The sequence below is a fragment of the Bactrocera neohumeralis genome, chromosome 4, assembly GCF_024586455.1.
Source record: "Bactrocera neohumeralis isolate Rockhampton chromosome 4, APGP_CSIRO_Bneo_wtdbg2-racon-allhic-juicebox.fasta_v2, whole genome shotgun sequence".
In the NCBI taxonomy this organism is placed as follows: Eukaryota; Metazoa; Arthropoda; class Insecta; order Diptera; family Tephritidae; genus Bactrocera; species Bactrocera neohumeralis.
The window spans coordinates 73,325,176-73,350,163 of NC_065921.1; the positions used below are offsets into that span (position 1 = coordinate 73,325,176).

Genomic DNA, 24,988 nt, shown 5'->3' on the forward strand with positions numbered 1-24,988 from the left:
AGATAAAAGCTCTAGAAATAAAAAGTTTAGATAAAAGCTTAAGAAACGTAAGGGGTTTTGATAAAGTGCTAAGAAATATAAAGCTTAAATAAAATCTATAGAAATAAAAAGTTTAGATAAAACTCATGAAACAAAAATAACGGATTCCATAAAAGCTTAGGAATTAAAAAAATATATATCAAAAGCTCAAGAAATAAGAAAAAGCTTAAATGAAAGCTTAAACCATAAAAATCGTACATAGTTTAGATGAAAGTTTAAAACATAAAAAAGCTTAGGTAAAAGCTCAGGAAAAAAAAGTGTGAATAAAAGCTCAAAAAATTAAATCTTCTTACTTAACTCATTAAACACCCACTAAAAACTAAATTTATTTTATTTATAAACGCCATTTTATTTGAAAAGTCGAAAATAGGAAAATTAGCATAATATCAAAGTTTAGATTACAAAAATGCAAGCTTTCATAATTTTTTCTTCCTTTTCAGTGTTCGGTTTGGACTCACCGCTCGGTCTCTTTCCACCAGGCATTGACCCAGGCAAACTCTATAACCCACTAATGGAAATGTCCGATCCACGTGGCATGCCCAGCGATCATCCGCCGCCCTTTCTCAAAGGCAAGAAAAGTAAGTAAACGGAACTAATTTTACTAGTCTAAGGCATATTTACAATCACCGTTCGAATTTCAATAAGCGTCTTACAGAAACAAGCAATTAACCCCGCAATTGAACCTGAAATACGACGCTCCAATTATTTTCCAAACTAAATAAATCGAATACAAAGTGCATAACGGTATATTAACGATACTTCTTCAAATGCTTAGCGTACGCCTGTAAACGAAAAGAGAAAAATTCGTCGGAAAAGTAAAAAAAAAGGAACAAAATTCACACCTGAGTAGCGGCTGCCCTTTTGCCACTGCATGTTTACACACTTCTGCGCATGCGCACCCACTTAACTGCATTGATCTTGTACTTTTGCTCACGTACTTGAACCGTTGGGCTACTGTTGATCAACGTTCGTGGCACTTGAGTGTAGGCATGCGCATTTCCGTTTTATTTGACTTTCTACCGTTCAATATCTCTCTTTTTTCTTTGTTTTTATACGACAATCAGTGATCGATGGTAATCGTTATTTTTTTAAACGATTTAAATAATTTAGTTATCGTTTTACTTTGGGTGCAAGTAATTTTAGTTATTTCAAAAAGTTTATAAGGAACTTGTAACTGAAAGTATTTTAATTAGCGGTACTTAAGAGACAACAACGCACTTGAAAGTAAAAAACTTTCGCTTGCAAAAAGTGGTAGTGAATAAGTGCAGTAAAAGTTTCTGGTGAAAGCTTGTAATAAATAATGTATATTACGCTAAAGTAATAGTTAAGTAATATCTGAACCATATAGTTGATACAATATGCTAAAAATTTTAATATTTCCTAAATTTCGAGCTGAGCAAATATTAGTGAAAGCTTATTTCATTGAAGCTTCTGCTTCATATTTTAAAATATATGGATATTTCTAATATATATAGTACATATGTATATGTCTAATATATATAATTTTAATTTTTAGATTTCGATAAATGGAAATATAGTTGAAGCTTTCACTTAATACTTTTTCAAGATATTGCAAAATCAATAATATAACGTTTATTTTAATTTTATGTTTCAGATAGCTTTTTCATCAAACTTTCATTTCTTTCAACTTTTTCATTTGCTACATATTACACTTTTTCGTAGCTCAATAACTTAAAATTTCAATGAATTAGATTTTAAAACGAAAATTGAATATATTTTAGCTGGAACTTTCACATGACAGTTTTTGAACATCAAACATGAGAGCTTTAATCAAACTCTTTATAAATCTGTAAGCTTTCATTTTATTTTCATTTAGCAATTCTATACAGTTTCTCAACAAAGCTTTTGCAGATACCAACTTATACTTTCACTTAACACTTGAGTGCTCTATATTTATTAATTTCTTTTATATTTTAATAAAAATTTCATACCTATATTTTGGAAAGCTTTCATCAAACTCATTTTACCAAAGCTTTGAATTAAATCTTTTAGCTTTCTCTTAATACTTGCGTGATTCATTAACTAGAAAATTAATTTTATTATTAATTGAAGTTTCAAAGCTTTGTTTCAAAAAGCTTTCATAAAGCGTATTTCATTCAAACTTCGATTTCAATTTTTATTTCTTAAGCTTTCACTGCGCAGTAGAGTGGTCAAAAAATATATTAATTTACTATATATTTTAATTGAAATTTTATAACTTTCTTTCTGTAAGCTTTCGTCAAACTCATTTCACTTTTTTTTGGTTTTTATCAAAATACTTAAACATTGTTTTTAACTCACAGAACTTTTTAGAGTTGGAGCTTTCACTTGTTCCTAAACCTTTTTTTATCATTTTGATTTTTTACTTTAAGTTTAGAACGCAGTTATAACAAGTTTCAGTATTTGGATTACTTACGAAAGCTTTCACCAAACTTAAAAGCTTTTGGCTGAAGACTCAAAACTTTTCGATTTTTATTATAAATTTGAGACTTGCTATAAGAAGCTTTTTTATTATTTGTTTGAAAACAGAAAGCTTTCAGAGCCAAACTTTTAAAATTGAAGCATATTCACTAGTCATTTTTTATTAAATTTTAAATGTTTTATAGTCTTTATTTACGAAAATTTATATAGTTGGTGCTGTTATTTGTTTTACTTTAAGACAGCTCATATCACCAAACTTTATAAAATTTTCTTATAATTCTTAAATGTGTTTTAGGCGTGTGTTAGAGTGTTTTACGAAAAATTTTATAGTTTGCGCTTTCACTTGGCTTTTAAGGAGCTTTCACAAAGCTCATATCATTCAAAAGCTTTCACCTATGTTTGTATTATTTCAACATATTTCCTCCAATTACCATTAAAAATAAATTCATTTACAACAACAAAGCATTTACTGACATTTTTATCGATACCTCACCACATACATATATATGTACATATGTTCATACATACAGACGCACATAGGTGTCATGCACTCAATCGTCCAAATGACGTGCTATTATTAGCGTCATTGTCGCTGTCGCCGTCGATATCACATGAGGCGGTAAATTCAATTTTGTGGTTTTCCTGCATCGCTCCAACGAATGCGCATGTGCGCCTAGGCATGTCAGCCGAAGTGAAAAAGCGGCACAAAAACTTAATGCATACATATGCACCTCTTCTTTCAATTGCGCGTGTGTGTGTGTGCACTGATTTTATTGCCGCCAAGTAAACGCATCGTTTGCCATAAAAACTGTGCAATTTTTCAATTATTCAAATCGATACTTCACATTCACTGCACAAAACGCTGCAACGTGTGTGCGTGTGTGTATGTATGTATGTTAAGGCATTACATTGTGATGGGAAATGCTGTATGTGTATGTGCAACATTCGGAAAACCTCAAATAGTTAATGAGTTTTTTCTGCATATCAACCGCATTACAACTCAATTTCTTTTTTCCTGCTTGCTTATACGCTTGTTGTTTTTGTTTTTATGTATTTTTTGTCTTCGCTTATTCACCTTTAACATTTATCCATAAACAAGATCAATAACAAACTATCAGCCAACAAAAACAACACCACCCCATCAAACGAACAATAGAAGAATGACTTTGTTGCACAAACACACATACGCAGACAAACAAATCTATATAAATTTATATAAATTTATACAAATAAACACACTTACAAACATACATACATATAAACTCTTAGATTATGCCTGAAAACCAATTAAAACAATTGAGGCACGCAAAGCAACAACACTGTGCCTATGGCAAGTATATATTTTTCAGTTCGAAAAACTTGCTTAGTCACATGATTGACAGCAGCGAAATAGCCGTGAAGAGAAACGCATCGTTTTTTGTGAATTAAACACTTACACGCTTCACAAGCAATTATGTGTGCTTTTACTTGGCGCTTAGCATGAAGCCCTTACCCATTATATTACCATTTACTTACCAGAAACTATACATCCATACCAGCATGTGTGTGTATATATGTATGTATGCAAATGTGTCCGTTGTTGATAAGTCAAATCAGCGATTTTTGATTTTTGACAAGCTCATTTTGAGTTCGACAACCGAGCTACTCAGCTCAGAGCCGTTAATGCCGTTAATGTGACAACTTACATGACACTCACTTTGATGAGCAGGGTGAGAAGTACACGACTATTCAAGGAAATAGCATTTTTTGGTTTCAATTGGATCCTATAACAAATAATTTGTATAAATAAGCAAGAAAAACCTTGATTTTGATCGAACAGATTTTCAGTTCGATATCTCAAAAAGTGATGAACTAGGTCACATATACGAGGTGTGTTCCAAAAATAACGGGAAGTTTCGTTTTTTAAAAAAATATTTATTATTTTGTCTTTTCTTCTTAAATGGCTCAGACACCGAGTTAACTACAGCCCGCCAGCCGTTTCTTCTTTTCACAATTTGACGCCAATTCGAGATACCAAGTGCAGCCAGGTCCTTCGCCACCTGATCTCTCCAACTGAGTGGAAGTCTTCCTCTTCCTCTGCTTCCCCCGGTGGGTATTACGTCGAATACTTTCAGAGCTGGAGTGTTTTCATCCATTCGAAGAACATAACCTAGCCAGCGTAGCTACTGTCTTTTAATTCGTTGAAATGTCAATGTCGCCGTATATCTCGTACAGCTCATCGTTCCATCGACTGCGGTACTCGTCGTTGCCAACGCGTAAAGTAGCATAAATATTTCACAGAACTTTTCTCTCAAAGACGTGACTAATCAAATGTTGCCTCCGCACCCTATAGCAGAACGGCGATAATAAGTGACTTATAGAATTTGGTCTTTCTCAATTGGCTACTCAGTCCAAACGGCAGACTAACGACGTTGTTATTATGGCCGATGATATCGATGTAATCAAAGTGCGTAGCAGAATTATATTCTCCAGGAGTAGATTAAAAATGTCGCATAGGGAGTCGCCTTGTCTAAAACCTCATTTAGTAACGAACGGCACGACGGAAGAAGTCCTTCCGCATCCTGACGGAGCTTTTGATTTTGCTCAACGTCAGCTTACACAGCCGTATTAGTTTCGCGGGGATACCAAATGACACATGGTGAATATCTGGTCTGTTGTCGATTTTCCAGACCTGAAGCCACACTGAAAAGGTCCAATCAGTTTGTTGACGGTGGGCTTTAATCTTTCACACAATACGCTCGATAGAACCTTATATGCGATTTTGATGAGACTTGTCCCACGGTAGTTGGCGCAAATTTTGAAGTCTCGCTTTTGTGGATTGTGCTGAGCGCACTTAAATTTCAATCGCTGGGCATGCTTTCGTCCGATCATATTCTACAAAGCAGCTGATGCATGGTGCTTATCAATTCTTTCCCGCCGTATTTGAACAGCTTGACCGGCAATCCATCGGCCCCCGCCGCTTTGTTGTTCTTCAGACGGCTGATTGCTGTCCACACTTCTTCATGGTCGGGCAAGGGAATGTCTGCTCCATCGTCATCGATTAGGATTATGTTTGGAATAAATATATCACATCCATACTTATTTTTTTATATTGTCTTTCCTAATAGACTCGAGCCAAAATTAATATTAAGGTCAAAGCCATCGCAGAAATCCAAATTTCACAATTATACTATACAACACCGACATACAGACCTATGTACATACTTACGTCATATATAGATATGTATATGTAATAGAAATCTTAACAAAGGAAGACAGCATTCAGAGAATAGGAATAGGCCACCGATTTCAGATAACAAATATTAAGACTACTAACATATCTACTCATACATATGTATATACTCATACATATCTATATCCGCTTCGTATAACTGCGAGCGAAAAGGTAGCACATAATAAAGAAAGTTGAATCGATATTTTATATCGATATGCAAACGTACTACTTATGTACAGTAAATATTGCCAATACAAAAATTTTAATAAAAAAAGTATGCAAGTCTGGCAGCACAAATTATATACATACATAAGTATATACATACATAAATGCGAGTATATACTTTATATATACACATATACTTATAAATATGCTTTACTATATCTACTTCACATTTGCTTTAGCCGGTCATTCGACCAAATCGAATTGTTTTTGCCGAAATCGATTGCAGAATTTCGCTATTTGAAAAGTTATTTGCTGTGACTTACATTACAAATCGCGAATCACGTTTAAACTGTGCGCAAATCGGTCAAGCATAGTTACTAGCAACAAAACAAAATAAATATGTGTAAGTTCATATGCTTGTATGTTATGTACCTTCACACATTAGAGTGGGTCAGAAAAACGATTTGTTTTGATTGTTACGCTGAAAAATAGGCAATTTTTTTATGAATTTTATAACACAATGAAAAAAATCGTTATAAATCGAAAACTTACTGATCTACAATAATGTTTTAAAAAATAAAATTTTTTTTTAGCCACCCTAATGTACATATATGTATACTTTTCTATGGCTAATCAATAAATAAAAAGCTATTGAGACACAAAACTAAGCTTTTTGTACCAATCTTGGAGGTAAAGTCATGATCAGAATCATGGGTAGAAATATATTAGGGTGGGTCGATAAAAAATAATCTTTTTTCTTAATAATTTTTATTAAAAAAATTGTTTAAATAGAAATACATATGACTTGAAATATATGAACTTAGCTTTTAGTAACTTTTGAATGATGAGGTTTATGAAAAAAGTAAATGAGAGAACATTTTTGTAGAGAATTCAATTTCCTTCATTTATAAAAGTATTAATAAGAAGATATGAACTTTTCTTTCCAATAATACGAAAAATATTAAACGCGAAGGACTTTCCAATTAATATTAAGAGCTCATAGGTTAAGATAGGTTAGTTAAATCAAAAAAGGCTGATATCCCGTGAGACCACCATAATCCCACTTGGTCTGTTAGACACGCCTGTACGTTCTGACATTCAATCCTTCTAAGTATGGATAAAAAAAACCGTTACATAACGACAAGATGCCTAGAATCGGTCACAAATTTATCAAGTTTCCTAATATCTATACAGTCCGAGTTCGTAGAAAGTAAGGCAAGCAAGATACTTCAACCTTGGTCTCTCGAAAGCTGGTAGTGAAGGACAAAGTGTCTAGACGTTTCCACTTAATCTTCGTTCCTCTAACTTTGTCAAGCTGCGTCCTCTAAAATCTTTGTCTCCACCGCGTGAGTGCCAATGGAACAATATCCAATTACGATCATAGCGACGATGTTAATCTTACAGAGAGCTAGCAGTTCAATGAACCTTTTATGATCCACTCTGAGCTGAAAGGCTTTCGCAACTTCACAAGTGCTGGTTGCTGACCAATGCTTACTGAGCACGCGTGGGCTCATAGATCCAGCATCTGAAGGCACGTAAACAGTGGAACACCTGTTCGATACCAACCTAATGGGATTTGGGTAGAGGTGGCCTTTCTCATACTCCGCCTTAAAACTTCCGACGTATATCCTGCATACTAGCTCGGCTATCGAAGTAATTCATATCTTCTTTAAAAAAGTTTCACTTCGGAGAAGTATATCTGCTGCTACCAGGATGGCTGTTCGAATTAAAATTGGGAGCTCCCGTCAGAAGATTCCTCTTTCAACGTTCTCCTTGAGCTTCAATCCATCCGTCAAAAAGCTCATTGCGCCCCTTCTCCAGTGACTCCGCGCCACCCACATATCCCTAGAAGGTATGTACAAGGACAGGAAACCTGAAACATTCGCTGTTTGAGAGCTCCCAACAGAAGACTTCTTCTTCAACATTCCCCTTGAGCTTCGATCCATCCATCAAAAAGCCTACTGCACGTCTTCTCCAGTGACTTCTCCACACTCCTATATCCCTCAAAGGTATGTACGCGGACTAGAAACGTGAAACATGCGAGCTAACGATAGAATACTCTCTCTTCAAGATTCCTCTTCAGCTTCGAACCATCCGTCAAAAAGCTCACTGCACATTTTTTCCAGTGACTCCGCCCCACTTACATATCAATCGAAGATATCGATGACAAGATGAAGAAGGTTCCGTGACGCAATGTCCTAGTTATCAGGGTTGCAGCCGAAAAAAGAGAGAATTTCGGAATGTCCCTCTCTAAGACCCTTAATATGTCCAGTTTTCTGGAGTCCAAGAGAAGACAAATACATAAATTAAGAGCTCATACTTGTAGAACGTTAGTTTGAGGTATTTACCAACCAATTTTTTAGAGCATAAGGTTAAAAAGGTATTTTGACACACCCTAATATATACATATGTATACATATATATAATAACAGTACGCTGCAACAGCTGCTATCATGAATAACTACTTCTTCCAGCACATAAGTACGTTTATCTAGCAATGAAAGTTAGTATTGTATATGTACATATGTATATATGTAGCGAGTCATGACTCAACTGTTGATGCGGCTGATGATGTTGGCGGCTGCTCGACTCGTCGAAATCGTCAGAGATTCTTATCACTCTGCAAATATCGTGGCTTATGGCGGCGTCGGCAAGGCTTTGGCTTTTCTCTTGCAATTTTATTTAACCTTTTTGCTTGCATTTGTTTATTGTGGCAGTTTTTCGCATTTTTTCGCCATTTACTTGCCTTTTTGTTTAATTTTTATTTTATTTTTCAATATTTAGCATATTTGTGCGATATGCATGCAGGCTTATTGTTGTAGCATTATTGTAGTAGAGCCGGCGTTGCTTACGAAAATGAAACCATAGATCCTGCACATGCGATAAACGGCAGAGCAATTGTTGCAAATATGTTGCAAAAATGGAAATAAATATTTATTTTGTTGAAGGAAAAATAAGGTCAATAAAACAAAATGAAGTAAAAAAAAAAATATTTAAAAAAATATTAAAAAAAAATCAAAAAAAATTAAAAACAAAATTTTAAATAAAAAAAATTTTTAAATTTAAAAAAATATAATTAAAAAAATCTTCCAAAAGCAACAGTCATTTTTTGTTTTGTATACCTTGAATGTTAATTTTTTTTTTGCATTTTTTTTTTTTGTTGCAAACAATACCACAACAATGGTTGAGTTCTGATCACGATTTATCAACAGCAATTACTTGCGCTTTGATAATTTCAGTCTTTTTTCGCAAATAACTGCAACGAAATAAAGAAATTAAATGTGCGCATGCGCAATGGCGGCAGCGGCACGCTAACCTGTGTTGAAGCCTTGTAAGGAAAAAAGCGAAAATTGTCAAATATGTGAATGGTATGTTTTTTTTTGTTATTGCTGCCATACCATATATGTTGTGAAGACCGCTGACATACTGTCTTCTTTTTTTGTATTTCTTCTGAGTGCTTTTCGATACCCAAACGCCGGATTAATTTGATTTATCATTTTATGATTTCTGTTTTGACAATTGATCTTATCGCTGATGACTTCGCGCATTAGCTTGGCGCCAGCACTTATTGAAAATCAAACTAATGTCATAATCGTATTTCTGACGCGTGCTCTGAGCTGTCAAAGTTTACCATAAGTGCAGCCAATTACAACAAATGTCATGTTCAAGTGGCGCCTAGCCAACATTAATACTCAAATTTAGACAAATATGTTGCGTTCCATACGAAAGTTCTGTTATCTGTATCTGTTCGTCTATCCAAACATATTTAATGACATTTCTTTTTCCGAATGCTGGGAAATGTCAAAAATTTTCATGAATTTGAGAAAAAAGTTTTGAATTCATCTCAGTCTCACTCTTTCTCTCTCATCGTATGCTCATATTTAATATCACTGAAAGCAAAGTTACCATTAAAATCCACTCCAAAAGTCTTACCTCCTCCATGCTTACCGGCTACCCCATCGGGTCGATCAAGAGAAACTGGTGTAGGACAGTGATAAATGTAATTGAAAAGTATCCAAATCATAATCAGTACATAATGGCTGTCTTTCTTGACATCTTCTTCTTCTTTATTGACGTAGACACCGCGATTATAGCTGAGTTTACAACAGCGCGCCAGTCGTCGTCCGTTTCACTGTTCGGCGCAAGTTGGAGATTCCAAGTGCAGCTAGGTCCTTCTCTTTCTGGACTTTCCAATGTAGTGGAGGTCTTCCTCTTGCGTCGAATACTCGCAGAGGTGAAGCGTTTTCATCCATTCGGACAACATGACCTAGCCAACGTAGCCGCTGTCTCTTAATATCTTAATCGCTGACCTGCATATGTCACTATCGTCGTATATTTCGTACAGCTCATCGTTCAATCGACTGCGTTATTCGCCGCTGTCAATGCGCAAAGGACCATAAATCTACCACAAAACCTTTCTCTCGAAAACTCGTAGCGCCGACTAATGAGATGTTGTCATCGTCCATTCCTCTACATAACATAGCAAGACGGGGATGATGAGTGACTTCTTAGAATTTGATATTTGGTCTTTCTTGACATTGTTGGCTGTTTTATGAGTATAGAAATAACACAAGGTCAAGGCTTGCAGATAGACATGGCTTGCAGATAGACATGATCGATGCTTTTGTACGAAATCGTTATAGCATCACATGAATCAGCGATACGAACAAGATAAATAGAGGCACTCATGAAGGGGGTGTCCTTTCCCTGGGTGGTGGCGCTGCAAGGACTCAAAACTATTTTGACTCCATGGAGAAGAGGTGAAAACAGTAGCATATGCAGAGACATAGTGTGATGGTATCAGGGATACTTCCTTAAGCAAGCAGTGGGATTAAGGAAAGTGCTCAACGTATAGGTTACACCTATGAGCCACGAAAAACAGACTAGATGTAAACCCCAGTTGAATTCAAAAGAATATTTAGCAGGAACTCGGCACTTAAAGTAAATATAGTTATATGGCTTTATGCGGCCGTGATTAGACCGATTCTGACATATGGAGCATTGGTTTGAAGGGCAGCGTTAAAGAAACACTGTAATATCGGGAAATTAAATGGGATACAGAGTACATTTTTATAGGGGTTTCCAGAACTATTAAGTCATATCCGACTTATTGAAGGTTTGAACAGGAAGGATTATGAACATAGCGTCATACTGAACAAGCTAAATTTAAGTAAATCAGATTATATCGTCCCAGAGTTAGATTTCGTTAACCAACTTCGGGCGAGGATACCCTCTAGATGTGAATACAGAAGAGATTTATTAGGGATAAAGAGTACAACTCTACTTCTCTACTATCTATATTTGCAAGTCGAAAATGATTCTTTTGTATTTGGCTACCAAACTCAGCCAGCATCTTTCAATCGGCAGTATTAGGTATAAAAAAGGCCAACCATATACACGCATAGCCAGGAGGCATGACTGGCCTTGTCGACACCACAGATTAATTCCAATAAAGTCAACAACTATTGGGAAGTTTTAACCTCACTGATTTCCCGGTCACAGAAACGTTTCCAGCAACGAAAACGCAGTTGAGTTGGCAAAGCTAGTAGCCACTTTTGAGGCAGAGTTAATACCATGCCCGCTGAGATCGGGAAAGCAAAACGGATATAATATTGTCATTGATAAATAGACTATACTAAAAACTAGAATTTGTTGTTTTTTGAGACTCTTGAAGTAAGCAAGCGATCTCTTAATTTGAGCTAACCCAAATGAAAGTAAAGTTTCTAAAAACAGAGTCCAGAATATTTCAAAGCAAAATTTGACAAATTTTAGTTGATATACATATATATCTGCTTATATATGTATTCACATATCCAGCTATTTACCCTCAACAGCGCACCATATTGTCCCACGTCAGGCGCTTAAAATCAATCCTTAATATTTATCTTCATAAAGCTTCGCCATATCACAATGGCACACAAGTATCTCCAAATATCTTTATATCAACACAGCATAGCACTCTCACACACTCCCTCAACCTGTGTTGGAGATTATTGCAACTGATATGCAGGAGCCTTTGAGGCGCATTCGATAATATACATACTCCATGCAAATGTTATAATTTGCATATGTAGGAAGCCGACCCGCGCGCAGCTTGATACCGCTGACGTCGAGGTGAGTCTAGAGGCGCTGAGTTGAAGAAACAATGCGCACACCTCAGTGCGGGCTCAAGCGCAGCAGGGCGTGGCTGAGTGCTGGGAGTATGTGAAAGACAATGACAACACAATGCCATTGGCACGCGGAGTGACACACATCACTAAATGGCGGGTATAAATATATGCAGGCATAACTTTAGGTGCTGAGGCGAGGTGTGTGTACGTTTAGTTTTATTGGAGAGAGGACAAAATTAAAACATTATCCGATTGTGGCAGGTGATAACCTCTTTGTGTGCGGCATGCTAGTGGGCAGGTGGAGCACGTGTTGGTAGAAAACTTTTTCATAAATGTAGAGAATCACTGAGTGTATGTTCGATTGCGCTGGGATAATTTGTGTATTGCATAGCTTGCTAGGAATAAAGCTTGTCGTTTGCTACTATTTCTAAAAACCTAATACTAGTGCTAACATTATCTCTTTATTTTGCAGTACCACGCCCAAAAGGACAACACTCCGCACCGCGCGGCGGTCCGCCACGTTCGTGGACGAATTCCGAGCTCACCGAGGCACTGCAGCATGTCTGGAACAAGAAAATGACCACCTCACAGGCGTCGCGCATTTTCGGCATACCCTACAACTCGCTGCTGATGTACGTGCGCGGCAAGTATGGCAAGAGCCTGAAACTGGAGCAGCTGCGCAAGGACTGTATTAGCGGTCCACCGCTTGAATTGCTGCAACTGGGACTGGGCGGCGGTTCGGGTGGCGGTAAGAATAAAGAAGGCAAAGATAAATCAGCACATCGCAACTCAGAGAACTCAACGAAAAATAATAACGAACTCGACTTGGGCATACCGCTGCCGGGTATGGTGCCTGGCGGTAATGGACCAAGCGGGCCGCGCAGCGCCAGTTCTGAACCCGATTTGATTGGCGGACCCAATTCGCTCTTCGGTCCATTTCCCGGCGCTTTCTATCCCGACTTCCCCGGCGGCTTTCCTGGCCTGCCACTAAGCATGCTCAATCTACTCCCACCCACGGATCGTCATCAGCCACACGGCGCTGGCATGACGGCACTACATCATCTCGGCATGGATGAGGACTGCAAATCGGATCGTTCAAAACAATCCTCTTCGCTGGGTGATGACGATTTTGCTGCGAACGCCGCAGCATTAGCCGCCGGCGTACAACCGCTCGCGCTCAATCGCAACGAAAACGAACGACGCAGCGCCAATGACATACTCGCAAATGCCGGCGCGATAGGCGCGCCACAACCACCACCACCGCCGCCCATGAGCGCTGCCGTCGGCGGCGGTGGCCAGCAAAACGGCGGTATGCAAGATTGAAATTTCTGGCGGGATTGGGCCGCCAACCCCATGTTTTTCCCGCCGAACGACACATACGATGTGGAAGAGGCTATGAATGGCGGTATTGGTTTAGGTGGCCATCACCAGTATCAGCAGCACCAGCAACAGCAGCAGCACCAACACAACGAAGCGATGTCTGCGGAGCACAATGCCAACTGCGGCAGCAACGACAACGCCATCGGCAACGTCGTACGTGCGGCGCATCAGTTTCGTGAATTCAATCAAAACCTTTACATGGCAAGACGCAAGCTGAAGCGTCTGCGTCAACGGCAGTATCGACGCTATGACACCAGCGTACGCGGCGCCAATAATGCGACGGAGAGCGGCAACGCGGGCGGTAACGCTTTTATGGCGCTGCAGATGGGACCGCCGCCACCAACGTCTGCGTCCGCGGCGTTAGCGCTGCCACTGCCGCCGGCGGTCATACGCACTTAGTTTAATTTGAACGCATTGTTGTAATATAAATTAAGTTCAATTATTGTACAATATTATAAGCAGCGTTGGTGACATGTGACCGTGGAAAGTAGTGAATAATAAAATTATATATTATATGTATGTACATTAAGTAAATAAATTAGTGAAAATTTGTGGCAGAGGCACAGGCAAGTTAAGCAGACAATTTTGCATATACTCGTATAAATTATTATAACTGTGAATCGATGTGAATAAGTATGTAATGAATATGCAATATTTTGACATTTTGTTTAATTATATGTTATACTTAAAAAAATTTGATTATTTTATTACATATGTACAAATGTATGTATGTATGTATATTTTAAAATATGGAGATTTGCTTTATACAACAACAACAATAATACTTCGGTTTTAATTTAAATGTGTTGAAACATATTTTTCTAAAACTAAAATTCCAAATGCACAGTGGTAGCAAAAAGTATGCAAAGCAACAAAATTATAAATAAATTTTTTACAAAAAGAAATATTTTTTTTCAAAATTTAATATAATTTAAATTTATTAAAAACAACATAAAACTTACCGATAAAGCTTAAATGCAAAATAGCGCACTAAAATTTAATTAATATTTTTTTATATTGATCAAATTTGACCCGGACTGCCAAAAAATATTATTTTAGAAAAAAAAAGTTCGTATCTATTCAGTTTGCCTGCACATTTTAAAAATTTAAACTTTAAATGTATCAAACCGCGTCAAAGTTATTTACACCAGCTGATCAAATTTGACCCGGACTGCCAAAAAATATTATTTTAGAAAAAAAAGTTCGTATCGATTCAGTTTGCATGCACATTTTAAAAATGTAAACTTTAAATGTATCAAACCGCGTCAAAATTATTTGCGCCAGTTGATCAAATTTGACCCGGACTGCCAAAAACTATTATTTACTTTAAATGTATCAAACCGCGTCAAAATTACTTACACCAGCTGATCAAATTTGACCCGGGCTGACAAAAAATTCATTTAAGTACAAAAAAGTTCGTATCGAATAGGTTTGTTTATACATTTTAAACTTTAAATTAACCAATCCACATTATTAAAAATTATTGCATTAATTATACCAGCTGATCAAATTTGACCCGGACTGTCAAAAATAGCAGTTGGAACGCACTAAAATTATTATTGATTCGGTTTTCGCGTACAGTTTAAATGTACCAATCGGAGTCACATTCGATTACATCATCTGATCAAAATTGACCCGGACCGACAAAAAAAATGGGTTTTCTCACAAAAACTCTTCTAGATTCGGTTTGCCCGCACTGTTTAAGTAGACTAATTCTAGTAAATTTTGATTATAGCATCTTATCAAATTTGACACGGACTAACAAAACTATTGATTATATCATCCGATCAAATTTGACCCGGACTGGCAAAACAATTAATTTTCTTACATACACTTTTTTTCGATTCGGTTTGTGCGCTCAGCTCAAATAGACTAATTTAATTCGACTTAATTTTGATCATACCAGCTGATCAAATTTGACCCGGACTGACAAAAAAGTTTGAATGCACAAAAAATATTATTATGCGGTTTGCGCACACAGTTTAAATGTACTAATCGGAGTCAAATTTAATTACACCATCTGATCAAAATTGAATCGGACCGACAAAAAAATGGTTTTCTTACAAAAACTCTTCTCAATTCGGTTTGCCGGCTTGCGCGCACACTTTAAATAATCTAATTAGAGTCAATTTTGATTATAGCATCTTATCAAATTTGACACGGACTAACAAAAATATTGATTATACCATCCAATCAAATTTGACCCGGACTGGCAAAAAAATTCATTTTCTTACATACACTTTTTTCGATTCGGTTTGTGCGCTCAGCTCAAATAGACTAATTCGAGTTAATTTTGATCATACCATCTGATCAAATTTGACCAGGACTGACAAAATTTTTTTTTATTATTTGAAAACACAAAATTTTCAATTTTGATCATACCATCTGATCAAATTTGACCAGGACTGACAAATTGTTTTTTTTTTTTTATTATTTGAAAACACAAAATTTTTATCGTTTCAGTTTGTAGGCACAGTTTACAATTTTTCATTTCAGTTTCAAATTTCATTATACCATCTGATCAAATTTGACTGACAAAAAAATTAATTTTAATACAAAAAATCTTCGCCAATCGAATTGAGCACATATTAAATGGACCAAACCATGTAAATTTTAAATATGCCGTCAGATCAAAATTGACTCGAACTGACAAAAAAAAAATAATTTTTCTGCAAAAAAAACTTTTATTGATGCTGATCAAATTGGACCCAGGCTGACAAAACGAATATTTTAATACAAAAAAATTCTTATCGCCTCAATTTTATATGGTCCGATCCGCGTCAATTTAGGTTTTGCCACCTGATCAAATTTGACCCGAACTGACAAAAAAATTTATTTTTATAAAAGAAAAATATCGATTCTGATCGAATCCGACGCAAACTGACGAAAGCAACTATTTCGAAACAAAAACTTTCTTATCGATTCTGATCAAATTTGACCCGGACTGACAAAAAATTAATTTTTATAAAAAAAATCTTATTGATTCTGATCAAATTTTAAACAGACTGAGAAAAACAAATATTTTAATACAAAAAAAGTCTTAACGATTCTGATCAAATTTGAACCGGATTGTAAAAAAATTAATTTTTACACAAAAAAAGTTATAGATTCGGTTTGCGCGTTTAGCTTAAATTACATTTTTATTTAAAATTTCATTTAATATTTACTTCAAACAGTGCTTTGCGTGCTGTTTTGCTCCACTGTCACCGTTTATTTATAAACAATTTTAGTTTTTGGTGCTTTTAGTTCCTATTTTACTGAGGCGTAGCAAATATATTCCCAAAAAAATATGCGAAACTTTTAAATATAAAAATATTTTATGCTTAAACATAAATACAAATAATTTTTACTCGCTTTTAAAGCAAAACTATTATGTTAAATTAATGATTATTTTATTGCCTAATATAAATTCCTACTATTATTAGCCGATATTCTATTAAATATTAATATAAAAATTATTATTAAAATTATTTTATGTTGTAATTCAACACGTTTACACACTTCATCATAAATAATCAAAATATTTTTAAACATTTTTTATGGCAATCTATGTAAATATCATATAATATTTATATAACAGCACTAGTATTAACATAACAGTAAGCAAAAAGGAAATAAAATAATATGGCAGCTGACCAAGATCCGTTTTGCTGTGGAAGAAAAATCATTAAAGAAGCGTAATTAAGTTGCCGATGGAGATTATTGTAAAAGCTATAGTATTATGATTGTACCAAAATTTTTAAACAAAAACAAAACAAAAAATTAATAAATATTATTGTATAAGCTCATGAGACATAATAAAATTTTGAGTGTAGAAACTCATAATAAATATTCGAAAAGCACACAAACTCTTATAAGTTGTTTATAAAATAGTATAAAAGTTAGAGGTTGGCGAGATTCATACGCGTGAGCGAGAGTGCAAGTTTGTTAACACCAAATTTGCTTGTCAATTTTTTTTTTTTTTTTAATTTTTTGATGCTACAATTTTTTTCCATACAATCAGACTTCCAGAAGTTAAAAAGTTTTATGTTTGATTAAGAAATTTTTGAGAAAAACCTATCCAAACCCAGACGTCAAAGTAAGCAAGCAAGAAGCATGATAATTATCTATCTATTAATGTGAGGTATAGACGCTTTCAAATTTTCTGAAAATAAAAACTTATTTGAATTATCATTCAAACAGGCTCGAAAAAATTATAAAAAACTGAAATTTCAATAAACTAATTTTAAACGAAACTAGGTAACCCATTTGAAAATTTTTTAAAAATTTTGTCTTCAAAATTGAAATTAAATTCTTTGGCATACTCTTCGATCGCCTGAAAAGGGATTCCACGGAGCGGCAATTTCAGTTTGGGAAACAAGAAAAAATCACACAGAGCCATCTGGTGAATATGGTGCTTGATAGTTGGTATTCATTACGTTTTTAGCTTTAAATTCGGTCACAATCGTCGCTCGATGCGATGGTGCATTATCATTGTGTAAAATCCATGAATTGTTCTTCCACAATTCCGGCCGTTTCATCGGATGTTCTCACCCAAAACTCCTTAATGCGACCAAATAGAACTGCTTATTGACCGTCTGTCCCTCCTGAACAAATTCATGCTGCACCAAACCACGAATATCGAAAAACCGTGAGCATAACCTTGAGTTTTGAGCAGCTTTGTCTTGATTTTTTTTTGTTTCGGCTCGTTTTTTCCTTCTTTTCCGATGATTGTTGACTAGTTTGCATGTCCGACTCATAAACCCATGTCTCATCAGCAGTTAAAATGCTCACCATGAATGTGGGATCCGAATTCGCACGGTCAGGCATGTCCAAAGCGACCTGTTTATGGTACTCTTTTAGAAAAAAAATCATCTTTATCGGAACGAGTCGAGCAAGAACGCGTTTCATACCCAAAAAATCCACCTAATTCATTTGAACGGACGCGCGAGAGATGTCCAGCTCTCTTGCCATCTCTCTAACACTTGCGTGACGATTTTCAAGCACCATATCCTTTACTTTTTTAATATTTTCATCAGTTGAAAAGGTCGAAGGTCGTTCAGAACGAGGCATGTCTTCAACGATCTCTCGACCGTCTTCGAAGGCTTTGTACCACACTTTTTTTCACAATGTAATAAATATATGCATTTTTGTGTTAAAAAAAATCCCACCGGTGTATATTTCAATTCAAAAATGCATATATTGTTGAGATATTTTTTCTCTTTTTCTCAATATATGCAGACAGTAGTTGAGTTTTTGAATTGGAAAAAACCTCGAGGCAGGTTTAAAAATTCATATATTGCGGAGTTATTTATTTGTTTTGTATATAAGAAAGTGCATTTTAAACCATAAATTCGTTATAATTTTTGGCTCACGCTAAGATACACGTATTTATAATTATTTATTGCTTATCTGTCGTAAAAATAAGAAAACCAAAATAATATTTTTTTATAAAAAAAATTTTGTTATAATTTTTTTAAATTTTTTTTTTTTAAGTTTTGTTAAAATATTTACGTTTTGTCGTGAAAATTAAAAAACAACAATAATAATTTTTTATAAAAAAGTTTTAGCTAAATTGTTTTTTTATAATTTTTACGATTTTTGTTACAACTTTTATCAATTTTTATGATTTTTGGTTTTTGTTAAAATGTTTACGTTTTGACGTGAAAATTAAAAAATAGTAATAATAAATTTTTTATAAAAAAAATTTTACCGTAACTTTTTGTTAAAATTTTTATGATTTTTGTTAAATTTTTTTTTATTTCTTTTAAATTCTTGTCATTGTTTTTTTGATCTTTGTTAAAATTTTTATGATTTTTGTTAAAATTGTTATCAATTTTTGTAAAATTTTTTTTAATTTTTGTTAAAATATTTACGTTTTAACGTGAGAATTAAAAAAACAATAATAATAATTTATTATTAAAAAAAAATTACCGAAACTTTTTGTTAAAATCTTTATGATTTTTGTTAAAGATTTTTGATTTTTCGTAAAATATTTCCGTTTTGACGTGAAAATTAGAAAAAAAGATAATAATTATTTTTAATAAAAAAAAATTGTTTACTTTTAAATTTTTGTATTTTTTTTTTTTGATTTTAGTTAAAATTTTTATGATTTTTGTTAAAATATTTACATTTTGACGTGAGAATTAAAAAAACAATAATAATAATTTTTTATTAAAACAATTTACCGAAACTTTTTGTTAAAATTTTTATGGCATTTTTTAATTTTTTTAACATTGTTTTAATTTTTTTTTATTTTTGTAAAAATATTTACGTTTTGACGTGAAAATTAAAAAGCAATAATAATCAATTTTTATAAAAAAATTTTACCAATTTTTTTTTTTAATTTTTAAGGGTTTTTTTTTTAATTTTACCTAAACTTTTGTTAAAACTTTTATGATTTTTGTTAAATTTTTTTTGATTTCTTTTAAGTTTTTGTATTTTTTTTTATTTTTGTTAAAATATTAACGTTTAGACATGCGAATTTTTGTTTGAAGATTGGGATTTTTTTCGATTTCAAGTCGCAATAAGGTTACTTCCTTAATATTTGAAATAAAAAAATACACTCAATTTGGTACATCGCAATCGAAATTTACACCATATTTCTTAGAAAAAAAATTTTACAATATAAATTTTCAAAATTCTGAATATTTTAATTTTTTACATAATTTTTGAGGTTATGTGAAGTAGGTGTGATAGAAAAGTTATAGCTCTTTTCGTTACATAAAAATTTTTCATATCACTTTTTCCTACAGGACTTGCAATTTGGACGAAAAACGAGATTAACCGCTTTTAATCCCTGAAAATGCAAGTTCTCTTCCCTTTTACCAAACTCAAATCATGCATAAATTATTTTTATTATCATTTCTGTCAATATAACTTTCGTTTCCAATAAGTTTCATCTTACCAGAATTTATTTTGCTTTCAAAAATTAGCTACGCTGGTCTATAGAATCAAAGGTATAATGAGTTTTTCCTGTTTAAATTTTTGGACTTAATATCCGCACGAAAATTATTAATAAATACCATAGCATTTCATATCGTCACCTAAAATGCAAAACAACGTATCAACAAAAAAATCGAAATTGAGATTTTTATGACTTACGATTCACAACATCGTGTTATATATATGTAACATAAAATTTTCAGCTAGCGCTGTCAGATATAACCTATATGTAACCTATATATAACCTATATATAACATATATATAACCAATATATAACCATTTTAAAACCAAAACTCAAATTTTGTTTCAATATGAGTGGTTTTTATTATATAATTTTTCCTTCGCCTATAAACTTATGAAAAGTCATGTTACGTTATTTTACATTTCTGGTGACGATATAGTTAAATGAATATATGGGTTGTTTTACTTATTTTCTTTTCCTTTCACATTTTCTGCACTCAAATTTAATATTAACTCCAAGCCTAACGAATATATATATATATATATACATATATAACATATATATATATATATACAGTTCCTAGGTGGAACATAGCGCCTCAACGAATATAAGCATCACCCTAAAGGAGCTATTGAAAAACAAAAAAAGACGTGAACTAAAGAACATTTTTGTATACGCTCAAAATAAAAACCCAAATGTACAAAAACAAAAACTTCAACGTTTTTAGAATTACAAAAACAAAAATTAAGAAAAAATAATAAAACAACAAAACAAATACATACAAAGGACAACAGAATTTATAACTTCAAATTTGAAACAGGTTCATTAGAGTAGAAAAGTAGAATGCGAAAATGTGCAGAAACAACATAAAATATGTGGCGTAATATATAAAATCTTATATATAAAATATATGTATAATTAGCAGTTAGTATATAGAAATATTAGTGTTAATACGAAAGCACACCGTGCGTCTGTATGTATGAGCATTTAATTACAACAAAGACAAGCAGCTAAAACGAAATTATAAAATTATTCAAATAAATATGAAACAAAATAATATTTAGTAATGCAAACAGGGTAAAACAACAACAAAGTATGAAAATAAAAAATTAAAAAAAACACAAAAATTAAATAGAAATAAAAATAGAAATACAGTGATTACTATAGAATTTTATACCGATATGTATGTATATGTAACTGTAAAATAAAACCAGAAATCGGAAATAGAATAAGTTTAGACAAATAATCGCGTTTAAAATTTGTAATTTCAGTATAAAAATAGTTTTCACACGTTCCAAAAAACTCCCAGGCATGTGTAAGTGTATATACATTAGAGTGGATGAAAAAGAATGGTCTGAAAGTGTAACATCTGGTGATGGCGAACCCGATACCCCAATCAATGTCGATGGAATAGAGGTTCCATTGCACGTCTAAGATAAGATTCGAAAAGCAATTACCCGCCTGTAGAACAACAAAGCGGCTGGAGACGATGGATTACTGGCCGAGCTTTTCAAATACGGCGGCGAAGAACTAACAAGGTGAGCATCGGCTACTTTACATGGTAGGTCGAATGAAAGCATGTCCAAAGATTGGAACCTAAGTTTGCTCTGCCCAATCCACAAGAGGAGGTACCCCACAATCTATGCCAATTACCGTGGGAAAAGCCACTTTAATATCGCATATAAGATCTTATCGAGCGTAGTGTATAAAAGACTGAACCGTCAACAAACTGATTGGAATTTATCAGTGTCGCTTTATCCATCGAAAATCTACTATCGACCAGATTTTCATCATGCGCTAAGTCTTGGTAATGATCTGTGTTAGAAATTTTGACTTCAATCACCTCTCCGTAGATTTTAAAGCTGCTTTGGACAGCACGAAAAAGAACCTGTGTTACTATGTCTGAACTTGGTATCCCCGCAAAGCAATACCAAAAGCTCCGACAAGATCGAGAAGGACCTCTCCGAGCTCCCTATCGTGCGACTTTTTCAATCTAATTTTGCAGAAAATAATACGAGCTGCAGAGTTAAATAGAGACGGTACAATTTTCTATAAGAGTTCGTCGATGATATCATTGACCTCAATAATCGCGCCGTTAGTTCTGCTTTCTCCAGACTGGGTAAGGAAACAAAGCGTATGGGTCTGATTGTGACCGAGGACAATTAAGAGCTCATGCTTTGAGAGATTTTCGTAAAGATGTCCAAGCACCTATTATTCAGACTTTTAATCGAAAAAAAATATTCGTATTTTTTACCCAACCGTGTGTATACTCGTACATACTTACACAAACAGTTAAGTAAGCTGTTATTTTATACCTATATTTCAAAAATTTTCATAAAACATCGCTAAATTATTTAAAAAACAAGCAACCAAATAAACATCTAGGTATGTGTGTGTATGTATGATATATTTTTAATTGTAACTATTGTTAATTAGATGAATAACTGTAATTATTTCAGTTGTGCGCTGAAACTATTAAAAAGTTGTATAGAATATATTTAATAAATTATATAATGACAGAAAAACCTATATGTATAAGTGCATATAAGCATATATATATAGCATTAAATTATAATTAATTAATATGTATTTATTTGATAGTAAGCTGGAAAACGGAAAATATATTGTGTAAGTGATTTAAATAAATTTAAATAAATAAACAAAACTTTAAATAGAAATAAAAATAAGAAAACTTTAACTTCGGTTGTCTGAGGTTGTACGAGGGCTGCTATATATATTGCTGGCCTAATAATGAAAATAGGAATATTTATCAACGAAAATGGTTTTATTGTTTTTCAAAATATTCTCCATCAAGATTTATACACTTTTGCATGCGCTCAAACCAATTTTCGAAGCACTTTTTCCACTCCGATTGAGACAACTCCAAAACATGGTTTTTGAATGCTTCAACAGCATCTTCTGGCGACGAAAATCGGTGACCACGCATTATTTGCTTGATGTGTATGAATAAAACGAAGTCATTGGGTGCCAAGTCAGTGCCAAGTATGGCGGCTGACCCATCAATTCGACGTTTTGACCGGTCAAAAAGGCGCTGGTTTGAGCCGATGTGTGAGAGCTCGCATTGTCATGGTGCACAATGATTCGTCTTCTCTTGTTCGTTTTTCGAATTTCTCCGAAGACTTCAGGCAAACAAATGGCGGTGTACCACTCAGAATTGACCGTCCTACGTTGCTCAAGCGGAACAGTCGCCACATGACCAGTTTTGCCGAAGAAACAGGCGACCATTTGCTTCGAAGTGCTTCTTCCACGAACAACTTTCGTTGGATTTGGCTCTTAGTGTTGCCTAGGCCAGAAATATATATAGCAGCCTCCGTAATACCCTGCACAGTTGCATTTTAATAGCATAGAAGGTTATAAAAAGATGTTTATATATAGATGCTATAGTAGTCCGATCTGAAAACTTTGTTCGGAGAATGTAGTGTTATCTTGGAAAAAATTCTGTGTCAATTTTCGCGAAGATATCTCCTCAGTTATAAGGTTTTTCAAACAAGGACTTGAATTTGCTCGAACAGTTTGTATGCCAGCCATATTATATAATCCTCCGATCTGGAAAATATGTTCAGATATTATAGCGATGTCTTTGAAGATAAAAAAGTTTTCCAAGCAAGGACTGGATTTTGGTTGAGCAGTCTCTAAGGCAGCTATATTATATAATGGTCCGATATGAATAATTTCTAAGAAGTATATAGCGCTATTTTGGGTAATAATCTGCGCCAAATTTCGAGAAGAGATTTCTAGAAATTAAAAAAAAAAGTTTTCCATGCAAATACCTTATTTTGATTGTTCAGTTTGTATGACAGCTATATGCTATATTTGTCCAATATCGGCGGTACCAATAAATGAATAGTTGCTCTATACGAAAGGACGTCAAGTCGATAACTCCTACTAACTGCCGTAAATTTGACAACTTGTGTCGGCCATTAATGATTTGTGTCAAATTTTGTTCAGTAAGATTTTCCATTATAATTTGATTATAATCTCCGTGATAGTGTGCCAACTACCCGGCAAAAAACAGCCAAAGTAAAGGAAACATTGCTGCCGTACAGGCCAATGTTTAGGCAAATTCGAATCTGTCGCTTCAACGTCGTTCTGCACTAGGGTCTCTTTCCGATAAGCATTGAAGCTGACAGATCATTTGAAGCGCCGCAGCTTTGCCGATTGTACGCTGGAAATGATCATCGATTTTCATCCAAAAATCATTTTCTTAGTTGCGTCCCATTTCTGACTTAATGGCTTCATCAACAAACAAAAATGTCGCTATTATGTCGAATCAAATCGTAGTGTTCTTCAGGAAACCACAATTGCGTGCTCAATTACCATTTGGTGCGAATTATGGTATGGCGGCATTACCGGGCCTTATTGCTTTCGATGTTGATCGACTTTCTTTTCCCCGAATTTGATGAAATCGAAGCGGACTCTGTTTCTAACAAGACGATGCGCCGGCTCCTGTTTTCATGTCTAAACATGGGCACATTGCATGCAAAGTTTGTCGACTCGTTAGTCAAATTATAGCCTGTGCCATTCTATAAGGTTATGTTAAATCAAAAGCTTACGCCAATCAGCTAGCAACGCTGGAGGAGATCTAAGAGAACATTCAACGCATAATAGCCGAAATTCCATCCAAAATATCGTCGAGAGAGGACTTTACTTTTCAATTGCCTACTCAGTTCGTAGTAGCACCTGTTGGCAAGAGTTATTCTGCGTTGGACTTCGGGGCTAATGTTGTTAATGCTGGTTACAAGATAAACGTA

The 24,988-nt window shown here is 34.3% G+C and overlaps 1 protein-coding gene across 1 annotated transcript in view; it reads left to right on the plus strand.

Moving 5' to 3' along the window:
* LOC126756166 (protein jim lovell) overlaps nt 1-13,948 on the plus strand; it is a 29,613-nt gene extending 15,665 nt beyond the window's left edge. The window contains exons 2-3 of the mRNA XM_050469019.1: nt 480-617; nt 12,422-13,948. Coding sequence (XP_050324976.1) covers nt 480-617; nt 12,422-13,272 — 989 coding nt within the window. The 3' untranslated portion in view covers nt 13,273-13,948. The remainder of the gene's footprint in view (nt 1-479; nt 618-12,421) is intronic.
* The last annotated feature ends 11,040 nt before the right edge of the window (nt 13,949-24,988 follow it).